Source organism: Miscanthus floridulus, chromosome 5 (genome assembly GCF_019320115.1).
Source record: "Miscanthus floridulus cultivar M001 chromosome 5, ASM1932011v1, whole genome shotgun sequence".
NCBI classification, from domain to species: Eukaryota; Viridiplantae; Streptophyta; class Magnoliopsida; order Poales; family Poaceae; genus Miscanthus; species Miscanthus floridulus.
This window is the reverse complement of record NC_089584.1, coordinates 111,143,907-111,159,917: the sequence shown is the minus strand read 5'-3', so window position 1 is coordinate 111,159,917 and position 16,011 is coordinate 111,143,907. Positions and strand designations below refer to the sequence as shown.

General features: G+C 42.9%; 1 protein-coding gene across 1 annotated transcript; it reads left to right on the top strand.

The window, feature by feature from the left end:
* Positions 1–14,970: 14,970 nt before the first annotated feature.
* On the top strand, positions 14,971–16,011 carry LOC136453031 (uncharacterized). Its single transcript, XM_066453608.1, has one exon. The coding sequence runs from the start codon at positions 15,099–15,101 to the stop codon at positions 15,471–15,473; it is 375 nt and encodes a 124-aa protein (XP_066309705.1). The 5' UTR covers positions 14,971–15,098; the 3' UTR covers positions 15,474–16,011.

The window sequence follows — 16,011 nt, the reverse complement described above, 5'->3', positions numbered from 1 at the left end:
GTTGTGTCCTGTGGCCAACGGGGCATAGCTTGGTTACGCTGTTTCCCTATCTAAGTCGGTTAAGGACCGGCCATTGCATTGGACTCTAGGCAAGTCGTAGACTTATTATCCCGAGCACATACTTGGGTATGGGCGTAGGGAAGGCTTGTTGCTCTCTTGTCGTGGGTTCCGGCTCTTTTCTGAACCGACTGATTGGAGGCAGGGATGGCAGAGGTCTAAGCACCGCACTGAGTTCAGGATTCAGGAGCGGGGGCTTGGAGTCCAAGTTTGGACAGGGACCTAGACCCCATGACAGGAGAGTGGTGGGTTGATCCTACTTATACCTAGGGTACAAGCGAGGTGTGTGTTTTGGGGTACCCAACTAGGCATATTGATTCACGAATCGCCGACGATCCGGTATGGCTTGTCTACAATCTAGCACCGTAGTAAGAACTAAAAGAGGAAAGGTGGTGAAATGGAACTGTTTGCTCAACTCCTGCTTGAAAGTAGAACATGTTCTTACATAGAATGGCTAGATAATGAAATAATCATGACTGCTAATAATAAACATACATAAGGATGCACTATTAGTATTGCTTTCTGCAAAAAGGAACCCAACAAATCATAAAGCTTATCATATCTTTTGGAGTCGGGAAATTATTCCCACTAGTCGGATAAGTCTTGCGAGTACATTGTGTACTTAGGGTTTATTTACCCCTGTTCTAGGTACTATTTGAGGAGTAGTCGTTGTGTGAAGGATTCTTCTGGTGGGCATAGATAGATCCTTGTATATTATCGATAGATGTTTCTTTCATTCCGCTGTTAAATTTCCGCACTCTGAATTTGGTACTGTAATAATATATTTCTAAGAACTCTGGATGTATGAAATGGACTAAGCAATGTAAACTCGTTATCATTATTGGATCCTAAGGGAAAATGTGGATTATTTGGGATCTCCCTTGGGGTGTGCTGGATGGAATCCGCCCGATGTAGGCCGCTCTCGGGGTGCTTAGTGTCTAGTGAAAGACAAGCGCCTCCGTAAGTACGTTATTTTGGGCGGTTCTGCCACACGCCCGACCCTTGGATTTGTGCTCCGTCTTGTCCGACCCCTCGGGTGTGGGCTCTGTCTCGCCCGATGGGGACACATACCACCATCAACCACTCTAGGTCCAAGCGTATGGGCCTGGGTCAAAACTCTGACACCAGTGAAAGGTCCTAATATGGCTAGAGGGGGGGGGGTGAATAGCCTATTTAAAAATCTACAAATCAACTAGAGCAATTTGATTAGTATGACAAATAGCATAATGCAAACTTGCTCTAGCTCTACAAGGGTTGCAAGCCACCTATCCAACAATTCTAGTTGCAATGAATACTTAGGCACACAAACTAGCTATGTAATTACTCACTAAGAGCTCTCAACCTTGCTACTCTAAAGAGCTCAACCTCTCAATTCTAATTACACTAAAGAGCTTGTATCAACTAGTTTACAAGAATGTAAATGAGTGAGTAGAGTGATTATACTGACGTGTAGGGGATGAACCAATCACAAGATGAATATGTAGCCAATCACCGGGAGAATGCCAAAGACAAGAGACAATCGATTTTCTCCCGAGGTTCACGTGCTTGCCAACACGCTACGTCCCCATTGTGTCGACCAACACTTGGTGGTTCAGTGGCTAAGAGGTATTTCACAAACCTCGTCCACATGATTGGACACCGCAAGAACCGACCCACAAGTGAGGTAACTCAATGACACGAGCAATTTACTAGAGTTACCTTTCGGCGCTCCACCGGGGAAGGTACAACTCCCCTCACAATCACCGGAGACGGCCACGAACAATCACCAACTCGTGCCGATCCTCCACCACTGCTCCAACCGTCTAGGTGGTGGCAACCACCAAGAGAAAATAAGCGAAATCCGCAGCGCAACACGAATACCAAGTGCCTCTAGATGCAATCACTCAAGCAATGCACTTGGATTCTCTCCCAATCTCACAATGATGATGGATCAATGATGGAGATGAGTGGGAGGGCTTTGGCTAAGCTCACAAGGATGCTATGTCAATGAAAATGTGCAAGAGTTATCCTTTGAGCCGGCCATGGGGCTATAAATAGAGCCCCCATCAAATAGAGCCGTTATACCCCTTCACTGGGCAAAATGCGCTCTGACTGGACGCTCCGGTCATACTGATCGGACGCTGGCCCTCAGCGTCCGGTCGCCCAATGGATGCCACGCGTCACCGGCTTCAAATGCTGATCATCAGATTTCAACGGCTACGAAGCTGACCGGACGCTCCGGTAAAACTGACCGGACGCTGAAGCCCCAGCGTCCGGTCGTTTCCAGTAAGCTCCCCGAGGCATATTTTTCTGACCGGACGCGTCCGGTCCACCTTGACCGGACGCAGCCAGCGTCCGGTGCTCAACCCTTAGCCACTGTGTAGACCCATCAGTTTGACCGGACGAAGAAACCAGCGTCCGGTGCATCTCAGGTCCAGCGTCCGGTGCAACACCGAAACTAGCGACCTCTCTGCCAGCTCGACCGGACGCAGCCTTTTAGCGTCCGGTCGCTGAGTGACCCAGCGTCTGGTCAGTAGACCGATGCTAGCATCATTTCAACCAACTCCATTTCAACTCTAACTTCTTCACCCTTGCTCAAATGTACCAACCACCAAAAATTTTGCATCCGGCGCAATAGAAAATAGGCATTTTATTTTCCCGAAACCCATCTCAACCCTACAAACACCTTGTGCACATGTGTTAGCATATTTTCACAAATATTATCAAGGGTGTTAGCACTCCACTAGATCATAAATGCATATGCAATGAGTTAGAGCATCTAGTGGCACTTTGATAACCGCATTCCGATACGAGTTTCACCCCTCTTAATAGTATAGCTATCAATCCTAAATGTGATCACACTCACTAAGTGTCTTGATCACTAAAACAAAATGGCTCCTACATTTTATACCTTTGCCTTGAGCCTTTTGTTTTTCTCTTTCTTCTTTTCCAAGTTTAAGCATTTGACCATCAACATGCCATCACCATTGTCATGATCTTCGCCATTGCTTCATCACTTGGAGTAGTGCTACCTATCTCATAATCATCTTGATAAACTAGGTTAGCACTTAGGGTTTCATCAATTAACTAAAACCAAACTAGAGCTTTCAATCTCCCCCTTTTTGGTAATTGATGACAACCCTTATACAAAGATATGAATTAAAGTTCATTTGAATCTATGTTGCTTGCCCAAGCATATTTACCATGTGTAAAGGATATAGGCAAGTTTCATGAACTCCATATGGTAGTAATTGCTCCCCCTACATATGTGCTAAGAGTTTGGATTGTAGCTTGCACATATGTTTAGATAGGAAATATAGAAGTCAATTTCTACCAAGTGATGCTAAGGTATAAGAGATGGACCTTTGAAGCGTGATACCAATCGGAGTGCACCAATATACCATCCTTAGCACCATTAGTAACTAGACATACACAAAAACTAGAATACCCCATGAGATCAACATTAAAAGCAAGGGTGTAGTTTTCATAATGTGAGCATGAGTCTAGTTACTTTTAGCCTATGTATGCTAGTTTTTCATTTCATCATTCAAACCTATAACTAGCATACACCACACAAGCATGGATGTTGAAACTTAGAATTTGTACCATGCGAGCAAATATATGAAATGTTCATTCAAATGCATCATATAAGTTTATGAGCTTGCTCCCCCTACTTGTGTGCTCAAAATTTTAATTGATCCATTTCCTTTAGCATATCTCTCCCCTTATGTCCAATGCTCCCCTATCACTCATATCTTTGTTTCTCTCCCCCTTTGTCAACAATTAGCACAAAAGGTGAGCTTAAATTATGGATAGGTTGGGGTGAAACCATGTGAAATAAGGATAATTTTCTCAATTTTGGTTTAATCTAGATTACTTGCAAAAGATATTTAACTCGGTTTGATCCAAGGACAAGCTTCTTCACACCTCCAAATAAGGGTTATCTTGTACCATGTTGAGTTAAACACTTCTAGCTCATTTTCTAAATCAAACACTAGGTTTACAAGCCCACAAACATGTCATATGCTACCACTAGATCATTTCAAACATACAAGCAATAGTGGTACCATATAAGCATCAAATTCATTTGATTTTCATGAATGAGCCTAGGACATGATAGGAATGACTAGATGCACTAAACAAGTCCTTAGTAATGAATGGATGACATGTCAATCAACTTTACCTTGCTTTGCTCGAAGGAGAGGCATGTCGTATAATGGGGGTGCATCAACACATATTGGAGAAGTCAAGTATGTTCAATTCATTCCTTAGCTTGCAAAACCTCTTTTCATCAAGTGGCTTGGTGAATATGTCGACAAGTTGATCTTCGGTGCCCACACTCTCTATGCAAATGTCCCCCTTTTGTTGGTGATCTCTTATGAAGTGATGACAGACATCTATATGCTTTGTTCTTGAGTGTTGAACCGGATTGTTGGTGAGCTTTACGGCACTTTCATTGTCACATAGCAACAGCACTTGCTTGAACTTGATTCCAAAGTCACTTAAAGTAGCCTTCATTCAAAGTAATTGAGCACAACAACTACCAGCCGAAATGTACTTCGCTTCGGCGGTTGAAAGTGCTACACTATTTTGCTTTTTTGATGACCAAGATACAAGTAATCTTCCCAATAGTTGACATGTGCCCGATGTGCTCTTTCTCTCAACTTTGCATCCCACATAATTGGAATCCGAATATCCAATCAACTCAAATCTTGCTCCTTTGGGATACCATAATCCAACATGTTGTGTATGCTTCAAGTACCTCAATATTCTCTTTGTTGCCTTCAAATGACTTTCCCTTGGTGAGGCTTGAAATCTAGCACACATGCATACACTAAACATCACATCCGGTCTTAATGCAGTCACATAGAGTAGACTTCCAATCATAGACCGATACATCTTTTGATCCACCATGTTGCCACTAGCATCACTATCCAAGCTTCCACTTGTCCCTATTGGTGTACTAATAGCTTTACTTTCATCTATTTCAAACTTCTTGAGCATGTCCTTGATATACTTGCCTTGACTCACAAATGTGCTATTCTTCATTTGCTTGATTTAAAGACCAAGGAAGTAACTAAGTTCTCCAATCATAGACATCTCAAACTCACTTGCCATCATCTTGCCAAACTCCTCACAAAATTCTTGATTTGTTGATCCAAAAATGATGTCATCAACATAGATTTGCATTACAAACAAGTCATTTCCAAGCCTTTTGGTGAAGAGAGTGGTGTCAACCTTTCCCATCTTGAATCCCTTAGAGAGTAGGAAATCCCTCAATCTCTCATACCATGCTCTTGGTGCTTGTTTCAATCCATACAAAGCCTTTCTCAACTTGTAAACATGGTTGGGTTTCTTTTCATCTTCAAAACCGGGAGGTTGCTCAACATACACAAGCTCATTGATGTACCCATTGAGAAATGCACTCTTCACATCCATTTGATACAACTTGATGTTGTGGGCACAAGCATAAGCTAGCAAGATCCTAATTGCTTCCAATCTTGCAACCGGGGCATATGTTTCTCCAAAGTCAAGACCTTCAACTTGAGTGTAACCTTGAGCCACTAATCTTGCTTTGTTCCTTATTACTATCCCATCTTGATCTTGCTTGTTCTGAAAGACCCACTTAGTTCCAATCACATTATGATCCTTAGGCCTCTCAACTAAATCCCATACTTGGTTTCTTGTGAAGTTGTTTAGCTCTTCATGCATAGCATTGATCCAATCAACATCATTCAAAGCTTCATCTATCTTCTTAGGCTCAATGGATGACACAAATGAGAAGTGCTCATAAAATAATGCCAATCTTGATCTTGTTTGCACACCTCTTGAAATATCACCAATGATAATATCCAATGGATGATCTCTTGCAACATTGGTTGGTTGAAGCACTTGCACGTGATTGCTAGCATTTGATTGATTACTTGGTTGAGATGATGAACTAGCCATTTGTTGATCTTGCATATTGCCATTACTAGTGCTTGCTTGGATTTGATCATGAGAACCACTAGCTTGCACATTTGAGTTAGAGAGCACTTGATTCTTGTCATCTTCAACATCAATCACCTCTCTAGGCCTTAAATCACCAATGTCCATGTTCTTCATTGCATTGACCAATTGAGTGCCTCTTACATCATCTAGATTCTCATCTTCCTCTTAGGAACCATTTGTTTCATCAAACTCCACATCATGAACCTCCTCAAGAGTACCACTAGCCAAATTCCAAACTCTATAAGCCTTGCTAGTAGTGGAGTAACCAAGCAAGAAACCTTCATCACATTTCTTTTCAAACTTGCTCAATCTAGTGCCTTTCTTCAATATATAGCATTTGCATCCAAAAACCCAGAAGTATGCAATGTTGGGCTTTCTTCCATTCAATAGCTCATACGGTGTCAAAAATGTAATGGCATGAGTAAACATGATGCAAAAATGTAATGGCATGAGTAAACATGATGCATGCGCGTTCCGTACGTCCTCACGAATCTTAAGAAAATTTAACATTCTAGTGACATAGACGGTGGCATACATATGTTCTCTCATATACATATCTAGTCGAGCTACATGTTACGTTGTTAGTGTACCTGTAGAAAATTTCATTGCATCCCATCCCAACAAAAGAAATAAGTATGCAATGAAAGCAGTAAACTAAGATACTCTTCATATATACATCCTCGGATATATATATACTTCGGTATCCAAAGCTACCCGATTGATACACCCACAATTAAGTACCTTCATATGTACATGTGTGCAACATGTAAACATTCTGGTAACCAAAACTAACTCTCCCCTAGACCGACAGTTGGACGGTCATGCTCTCACAACTCACTTTACCTGGGCATAGAGGCAAGTGATCCATACATTACCATCCAAGCGGATGGCATCCATACAATAGCACGTCGTATGGACGACGAAATAAAATGAAAGCAATTACCCCCCAAATGTTATTACTTAAATAAGCCACCTGAAAGTCCTTATTTGGGCATAGAGGATATGACAACTGGCATACTTAGATAAAATTTCAGATTTGAACACCTATATATATGTAGCTATAAGTTGTCAAAACTGATTTTCGCAAACAAAAGCTTTTATTTTAAATACACATATGACATGTTTAATGTTGAATCTAGCTCTGATACCAGCTGTAACAGAACCGACCAATTTATAAGAGCACAAGTACAAAAGCAATCACCGGAGTGATCAAACCGTCATACTTGAACCCATATAAACCCAGTAGTCAACTGAAACCATGAAGGATTTCAAACCAACTTGCATACAACCAAGATCACAGTAATTCAACATAACAAGCCACATATTACATCCATTTCACAAGTAGTTCATAAGTACCACATTCATCAGAGTACACATAGTTATTACAAAATGAGTTCTCAAATAGCAGAAGCAAAGTAGTTTAACACCATCATACACACTTAGTTCAAATACAAGCCAGTACCATAGTCATATCCAGCAAAAGCAGTAAGATAAGATAACATAGATGATCATGCCCATGATCTAGTCCTCATCCCCAGTAGGGTGGAGACAATACTTGCAGTAGCCGTTATATAGCACGTCATCTGCAACAAGAGGGAATAAACCCTGAGTACGAGAAGGTACTCAGCTAGACTTACCCGTCGTAAACCAGAAATAAATGACACCAAGGATTATGCAAGGCTTTATCGGTGGATCTAGCTTGACAACCATTTTGCATAAAAGCTTTAGTGATAAGAGAGCACAATTTGCTTTATGAGTAAGCAGCAATTTTAACAATATTAACCTATCAACTAGATTAGCACCTGTACTAGAGCAAGCAATTGATTAACTCCAAACATTAGTAACCATATCCGGTATAATGTTGTATCATCATCATCATCAATTTAACCATCAAGTTCAATTAAGTGCATCTACGTTGCCGCTGCTCAGTCAAGTTCTCACTATCCGGGAGAGACGGTGATTCGAATCGATTCCTATCTAGCTGGAGGGGTATTCCTAACACAAACCCAGGCATACCTTGCGAAGGCAGCCTTAGGTCACCTTTGGTACATCTCAGGAATCGCGGCTCCGAGCAGCGCCGCGCCCTTAGGGAGTCCACTCTGTCAGGTGGTCAATCTCACCTCAGACTTACGCCAATAGCTCTCCGCACATCCTTACTACTGCCAGGGTGCGCACTTTCACTTCTCAGTCTTCCGGCCTGAGTTGAGCTACTTGGCTTCACGGTCGGAACGAGTTATCTGGCCAACTAAGTGATAGGCATGCGTTCAACATGACATGAGGACGTACAGTGAATCGGTCCTTAACCGACACAGACGGGGATAGATCCACAACCAAGACCTCCTTGCCTTGTTGCTTCTCTATCGACCTCCCGCCCGGTCACAATTCATTATTAACACATGGTTATTCTCCACGATAGCGATTATAGCCAACCGTGATCAGACATTTTTCTAATATGCAGGTGATAGAAAATCACCCGACTTTTACCGGTCTAAGCATGGCTAAGCTTTGATTCGCTCCTAGACCTAAATAGGATTCAGGGTACGTATACTGGCCAAGGAATAGATATATATGCAGGAAGTGTTCGCATCCAATTCCTATCACTTAATGCATCAATAAATAAAGATACTCAAAGTAACCATTTTTAAAACATATAAGTCTTAGAATGCTCTGGGGCTTGCCTTTCAGAAAAGATGAAGGTTGGTGATCGGGGCACTCAAGAACTTCTTCGTTGACTCCTTCTTCGGGGGCCTGCACCTCCTGCTCCTAAGCTTGCTGCTGCTCCTCTAGAAGTACTGGCTCGAATTCCAGAAGCGTAACTCCCTCTAGAACACCTATTGCATGCCGATGCACAAGATAAATATCATGGATGCATAAGGAATGATATGATACTCATGATGAATGAATCACAGTAAGTGTTTAACGAAACATCACTGGACACTCGTTTACCGATTAAGAATAGCCCTATTCAAAACTTTAAAACAAGTATCTAAACTTAACTTGAAGAACAAGATCAACTTACCTAACTTGCATAACCTAAGGTAAAGATGCTCATCTTCAGTTAAAGGCCTAACACCTAAGAACATTACCATAAACTTAGAAATAGTAACGGTATACATAATTTAACATTTAAAGCTTCGTATGCATACAAGTAGTCTCTTAATTCAATCACAACCAGAGTTCTACCATTCCGAATGACTTGTATGAGGACATTCTGGAAAACTATGAAATTCTCTACAAAACAATTGTAAACATCACAGCATGATACTTATGTTAACTAACTCGAAATTCCGTAAACCTAGAATTTATCCAGAATGGCAGGGTTACTAACTTATTTATTTAACGATGATGCAAAAGCCTAATTTGACCAAACCAAGCTTACCAACTTGTTACACATACCAGAGGAACACTAGAAAGTATGGTGCTGACTTCTAAATAAATTATTTAATATCATTTTCCAATTTATTTATTTAATTAGGTGATTAAAGCAATATATAGTAAAACTATTCATAAAAATCTACAAAAATTACAGTAGCTATCTCATGCTTCACATAGACTACCATAAAAATTTCAAATCCATTGAGCAAGCAGAACTTGCTGTATCCAAAATAACAAGTGGTATGTCCATTTTTAGCATAATTAGGAAATCCTAATGAAAAGTGTCAAGCAATAGATTTCACATTTTTCTTAGCATCATTCTAGCATAAGAACCTTACTCACCAAATTTTACCTACACTGGATCTATAGAAAAATTATGAAAATTCACATAAGATCCATCCATTGATAAAAAGAAATTCTATAACTTAAAAACTATACATGCACTAGCTTTGAAATTTTAACCAAAGATTCTACTAAGCAATAATAGAGTACCCATAAAATTTCATCATTTTTGGACCACAGAAACTCAAGATAAAATTCAAACAAGTTTGCATGTATCCAAAAACACATTTCAAAGTCCTATTTAATTTATCCAGAATTTCTAAAACATGTGCTCAGATAATATTTTTATTAAATACTAGACAATACTAGGAACTCAACAAAATTAGCACCATAACAATTGGATCTACCAACTAGGAGATACACATTTTTGAATCTATATGCCAAACTGTGAAATAATACAAACAAAACAAATAAGAAAACAATCACAGCCACAGCTGTTGGGCCGGCCGGAGGAACGGTGGCCCGCGAGCGACGCTGGCGCGGCCCAGACATTGGAGCGGCCCACGCTGGGCTCCCACCTCAGCCACGGCGGCTGACAAGGCGGACCCGCGCGACAGAGAGAGAAGCAGGGGAAGGAAGAAGACGACGACGGGACTCGCCGTCGGTGGCTTCTCCGGTGAAACCAACGGTGTTACGGTGCTCACTACAGCAATGCGCAACTAGCCGTGCCCTTGATTGAAGCTTTTGGCGTGGCTACAGGGTCGGCGACGAGCAATGGCGGTGCACGGCCGCGGCAGGGCCGGCTCCGACGATGCTACGACGTTAAGGTTCCTAACGGTGACCCTACGGGCTTCGGTGGTGCTCCTATGACCTAAAGCGAGCCAGAGGAGGGAATGGGAGGATGCGAGGAGCACTAGCTGCGAGGAGCGCTACTCCAGCGAGGTCCGACAAGGCGGTGGTGGGGAAAAGATCGGCGATTGACCCTTACCGATGCACGATCGACTCGCGAACACGGTGGAAAAGGAAGAGGGGATCACGGCGGGGCTCTGGGTAAGCTGGGCAACGTGTTTTTGCCAAGACGCGGGAGCTAGGCGAGGGCGAAGCTCCGGCGGCAATGGCAGGCGGCTTCGGGCTGCGCTGTGGGAGGCGAGGAAATGCGAACTGGGGCTGGCGACTCGGTCGAGCAGGCGCGGGGTGGCTTCAAGACGCGGCTGGCCATGCCAGGGCGCCCACGGCGCGTGGCCTGCGCGCTCAGGCGAGCGGCGACGAGTGGCGCCACACGGCTAGTGGATTCTGAACCGGTCGGCCATGACGGTCACTGACCGTTTTCTGAAAACAGCGATTCAGGTTCATCAACGATGACTGACAGCGCCACTTCAACACCTTATCCTGACTAATCCGTTGTTCGTTAGTAAAAACGGTGTACATGAAAATTGTAGATGTACCATCCAGCTACATTTTCCTTTCAAGGACCAAGCCCTAAATCGCCATGGATCAGCAGTTACATGAAGCCAAAGTTGACCTGATCCAACTGAAATTGCAGTTTAGGACTTAGACAAATTTTTCAGTGAAAACAACATGGACATCTGACTTGTGGGCCTTGTTTGAACATGTTCCACACATTTTCATGAGTTGGTCATAAAACAACTTTTGTTTCTTAATAAATTAGCTACAACTTTTGTAAAGAGTGTAAAGCCATGCAAGGTTTCTAAGTTGGTCATTTGAATCAGTCAAACCGTGACACTCCAAGGGTCAAATCTAGTCAAACCTTCACTTGAGGGTATTTTGGTCATTTTGATCTACATGAACAATATTCCAACAAGTAACCTAAGTGTAGTTAAGGTGTAATAGACCATGATCAACCACTTTAAAAAAAATTGTTATACCACTTCTAACGATCACGTGTGATAAAGCAACTAAAACAAGCAATTCATTCATATGTTGCAATGCAATGTTTCATATGTTGCATGACTTTTGTTGCAAGCCTAACTTGCCACATTCCTACCATGGTGCCATGTTTTCAGGTATGAGAATTTAATGTTGCATTCACATTTTGCACTACTACCATTCATACACAATAAAGTATGAACAAACAGAATATGCGAATGTTGCATATGCACGTTTCAGTGACAAATGGCATGATGACATAGATGAAGCACATGTTTATGAAATGAAATGCAATTATGTGGAAGCCAAACACCTAGGGTGTTACATTCTTTTCTCTCCTAAATTTGTTGTCTATGATGTTTTGCCCTAGTCCTTTCCAAACAGAACAAATACTGGTGGATGTGGGAAAGATTTGAATTTACTTTATGCAGTAGACTAAGGACAAGGCCAGCACACAGTGGTAATAAAAGAAGGACGATAAACAAATAAAAGTGGCATGTGCAATAAAAGGGGTAGCGACAAATCTGGTTTCGTTTAGGGTTCCCATCTCCCAATTCTCACTTCGGCACTTGGCCAAGACCAATCATTTTGTGGTCACATGGTCTTAGAAATTACTTGATCTGTTAAGTACATAGTTCTTAGCAAAATGATGTTGTCTGCTCGAATTTTGCTTGCACATTGAAGTTTCAGTCTTTGTTGTAGGAGAATGTTATCTGAAATCTCAATTAACCAACAGGTCAATATGCAGCAACACCTTCTGCCTTGATCCGCTAGAAAATTGCACACTTTAGGATATGGTGCCCACATGCTTAACTCCTGCTTCTTTGTTGGAGCTATGCTAATTTTTTTTTACTGTCGCTCCATTCGTCCTGATGGTTTCTTGGGTAATGTGATTGAAGGCATGTTTGCAAAATAGTTACAAGTTAGATGAAAAATAGATTTCTGTTTTGATTTCCTATACACTTTCTTTTATTAATTTGTGCAAACTAGAACAGAAACTACTAAAAGTAACTGCATTTTTTTTTTAAAGAAGCTTGTCACCAACTACAGATTGCACAAAAGCTAGGTGGCCCCTTTTATCAAATTCTTGCAGTATGCTTCAATGATCCTCATCTTTAACAAAAAAAGGGTGCTTTTGCATGGCTACTGGATTTTCTTTTGATTTATCCTCCATGAATATGGAAAAATATATTTTCCTGGAGATAAGCCAAAAAAATATATTCTAAATTATCAGAATATTTTTACATTCCATCTTATTGTATATGCATCTAATGATTTATTTTTGCAGCTTAATGTGTCGTAGTCCATGTAAAGCTACAAAGCATGGGGATTTCAAACAATGAAATGAAATGGGAGCAATGGACTTTTCCATTTTTCTGGTTTGTCTAACCTCCTGCACAAATACTAGCCCTGCCCCTTTTTCCTCTTTTCCATTTTTTAATCCCTACTGTTTAAGCAGTTTAATTAGTTAGGGATATTGGCCCATTCATTTACATTGTTGCCATTTTTAGAAGAAAAATTACATTGTCTGGTATACTTTTCCTAGAATTTACATGACCCTCATAGATGTTAGCCATTAATAATCTCCATGAATTATTCTCAGATTACTTAAACTCATGTTACACGTACTATGTGCTTCTCACAAAACACTACATTTCAGGATCTTGCAGCCCACATTGCAATATTGATTGGCAGACCAACTGAATTATGGCAGACCAACTGAGTTATATTTATCAGGAAAGCAGAGTTGGCCAGCACACTCATCGGTGAATTTGTATGTCACTGGGTAAGACTGATTTTGCATATCCATTGACATGAAAAACATCTTAAGTATCGATTGTGTTAGTTATTATTATATAGAATATTTCCTTGCCCATCTATCAAAATATATGATGAACTATGCAAGCTCCTACTACCAAGTGATGAAGACTGTGCCCACATTTTATTCCTTAGGTATATCACTCCTACATTTTTCCGAACAATTCATTTCAGAACAATGTCAATATTTTAACAAACCATCAGCCTGTTTGTTTCGTCGTAAACGATCGTGGATTATTTACTGCTAGCTGATTTGGTATGAGAGAAAAATACTGTTTCAGTTTATAATCAACGATCGTATACGAGCATGCGAACAGGCTACATAAAGTACTCCACTATCACATCATTTCACCAAACAGTTCCTACTTCACAGATTACTTTTCAGGTTGCAGCCACCACACAGAACGCATGTGCCAGACAGATCTTCGGTAAACCCTTCTTATCCATGCAAAGAACCCATATTCTTTTCACAAATTCAGAAAAAAATCCATAATATAACACCATCTATAAACACAAGACTCCACCAGGCGGAGCTCCGTGTCCTTCGACGGCGGCCTTTCGGACGGTGAACTAAAATACCGAACAGCTGATACGCACTTCGTCACCATCACCAGAAGAAGCATCCAATGGCCAGTTAGTCCAAAAGAAACTGCTTATACACAATATGTATAAGTTATGTTCTAGACAGCGCCACTGCTGATCATGAAACCCATTGTACAAAATCAGTGTGCCTATGTAGTGTTATGCTATGCCCAAACTGTCACCCTGTTCTATGTAGACAATTTGCAAAACTTACGTGACCATCATCCACCCTGGTCTTAATCCACTTTCAATCCATTTATTCAGCATGTATGTTTGGTAGCGACATCAACCATCCACTTGGCCATGCGCGCAAGGGCGCACGCAATGTACTAGTAGGCATAAAAAGATATTGTTGAAGCTAGTGATAGGTGAACTAAGAGATTGATGAAAGAGAAAATCATAGATAATGTTTCTATAGAAATACTAATATTAGTGAAGCTAGAGAGAGAACAGAAATAGAGCCCTAGCAACACACAAAAGGGCTTGCAAAAGCGATGAAATCCTCGTTGATTCCACTCAGTGGCACACATGTTGAAACCGTTGCATGTAACGTAAGCTAGCATATTCACGTGCATGTAACACTTAGACTCGCATATTCATATGAACATAACACTTGTATGAAATTCAGCAGGAAATCACATGAAAAGATATATGAATCTATGTCGGTACAGTTTCGCGTGCGAATTATGAACATTCTGTGTATAACACGAATGGCTCATTTAACCCTAGTAGAACTAAAAACCGGTCACATGTAGCAGCCCCACCGGCAGGGCATTATGGTAAAACCTAAGAGGAAAAAAAAAAGGCGGGCCCCGCACTAGCCCGGGGGCGCTGCAAGAGAAAAAAAACATCCCCAGAACAGCACACAACCCTCGGCCGTAGGCGGCGGCAGGGCGAATCTCCGCAGTCTGGGATAACCCCAGGCTTGCCACACCCCTCTCCCCCACTCGCCGTCCTCCGCCGCTTCCCAGTCCATCCATTTCATCCCCCCCAGCGAGTCCAACCCCACCCCTCTCTCACTCATTCTCTCTCTCTCTCTCTCTCTCTCTCTCTCTCCTGCTACGGCGAGAGCCAAACCCCTAGCTACCTCGCTCCAGAAGCTTTCCTCGCCCCCCTAGATCTCTCCCATGTCCTGCCGCGCTGCCGATCCGGCCATGGCGGCGCCCAAGGGGAAGCTCGGGGAGCTAGTGTGGGAGCACCGGGTGCAGGCGGCCGTAGCGGTGGCGTTCGTGGCCGCGGCCGCCGTCTCGATCTCCGCCATCGGGCCCAGCCTCAGCGCCGTGGTGTCATTCTTCTGGCCGCTGCTCCTCTCCACGGCCTTCTTCCTGGTGGCCGTCTCCGTGCTGCTCTGGATCTCGCCGCCGCCCGCGGGCGACGCCGACGAGTCCGGCAAGGAGCTCATCGACTTCGTCGCCGGAGGCCGCCCGGAGCACCTCGTCCCGGATGCTGCTGCGGCGGCGGCCGTGCCCGCCGTGGAGGCTCCGCCGGAGCCGGAGATCTAACGGACTGCAGCGCCGGAGGAGGCGGCGGAGAGGAGGCTGACAGCCGCCGAGCTGTGTGTGCTGCGTGGCATGGCGGGCGTGCTCCGTCGCCGGGGTGACGACTTCCTTCCAGTGGCACGGGTGGGGGCAACCATTGTGGGCCCACCTGTGAGTGTCACGCCGGCGCGCGGCCGTGGCTCGGTAGCCTAGTGCTCGTCCATGTCGTCTCCCTCTGCTCCGGTGTAACATAGTACCTTGGATCTTAATAATGAACCATGGCAAAAAAAACAAAAAACAAAAAAAACTGTCCTCGCCGGAGCGATCTGTGTGTGCGCGCGGCTTGACTCCGCTTTCCATATCATCGTCTTTCGCTGTGAAGGTTGGCTGTGGCTTTGCGCTTTCGTTATCCTCTGTCACTGTACCCCGAGGCTTTACCTCAGCATTACTCCGTTTGAGTTGCTACTTGCCAGTAGTATGATACTAGTATGATTCATGCCAGGAAAGCGAAAGGTCAAGACCTGGCTTCCTTTCGGGTCATGATAGTAGTATACTTTAATGA

Coding starts and splice junctions, on each gene's coding strand:
- LOC136453031 (XM_066453608.1), top strand. CDS start 15,099: ATGTCCTGCCGCGCTGCCGATCCGGCCATGGCGGCGCCCAAGGGGAAG.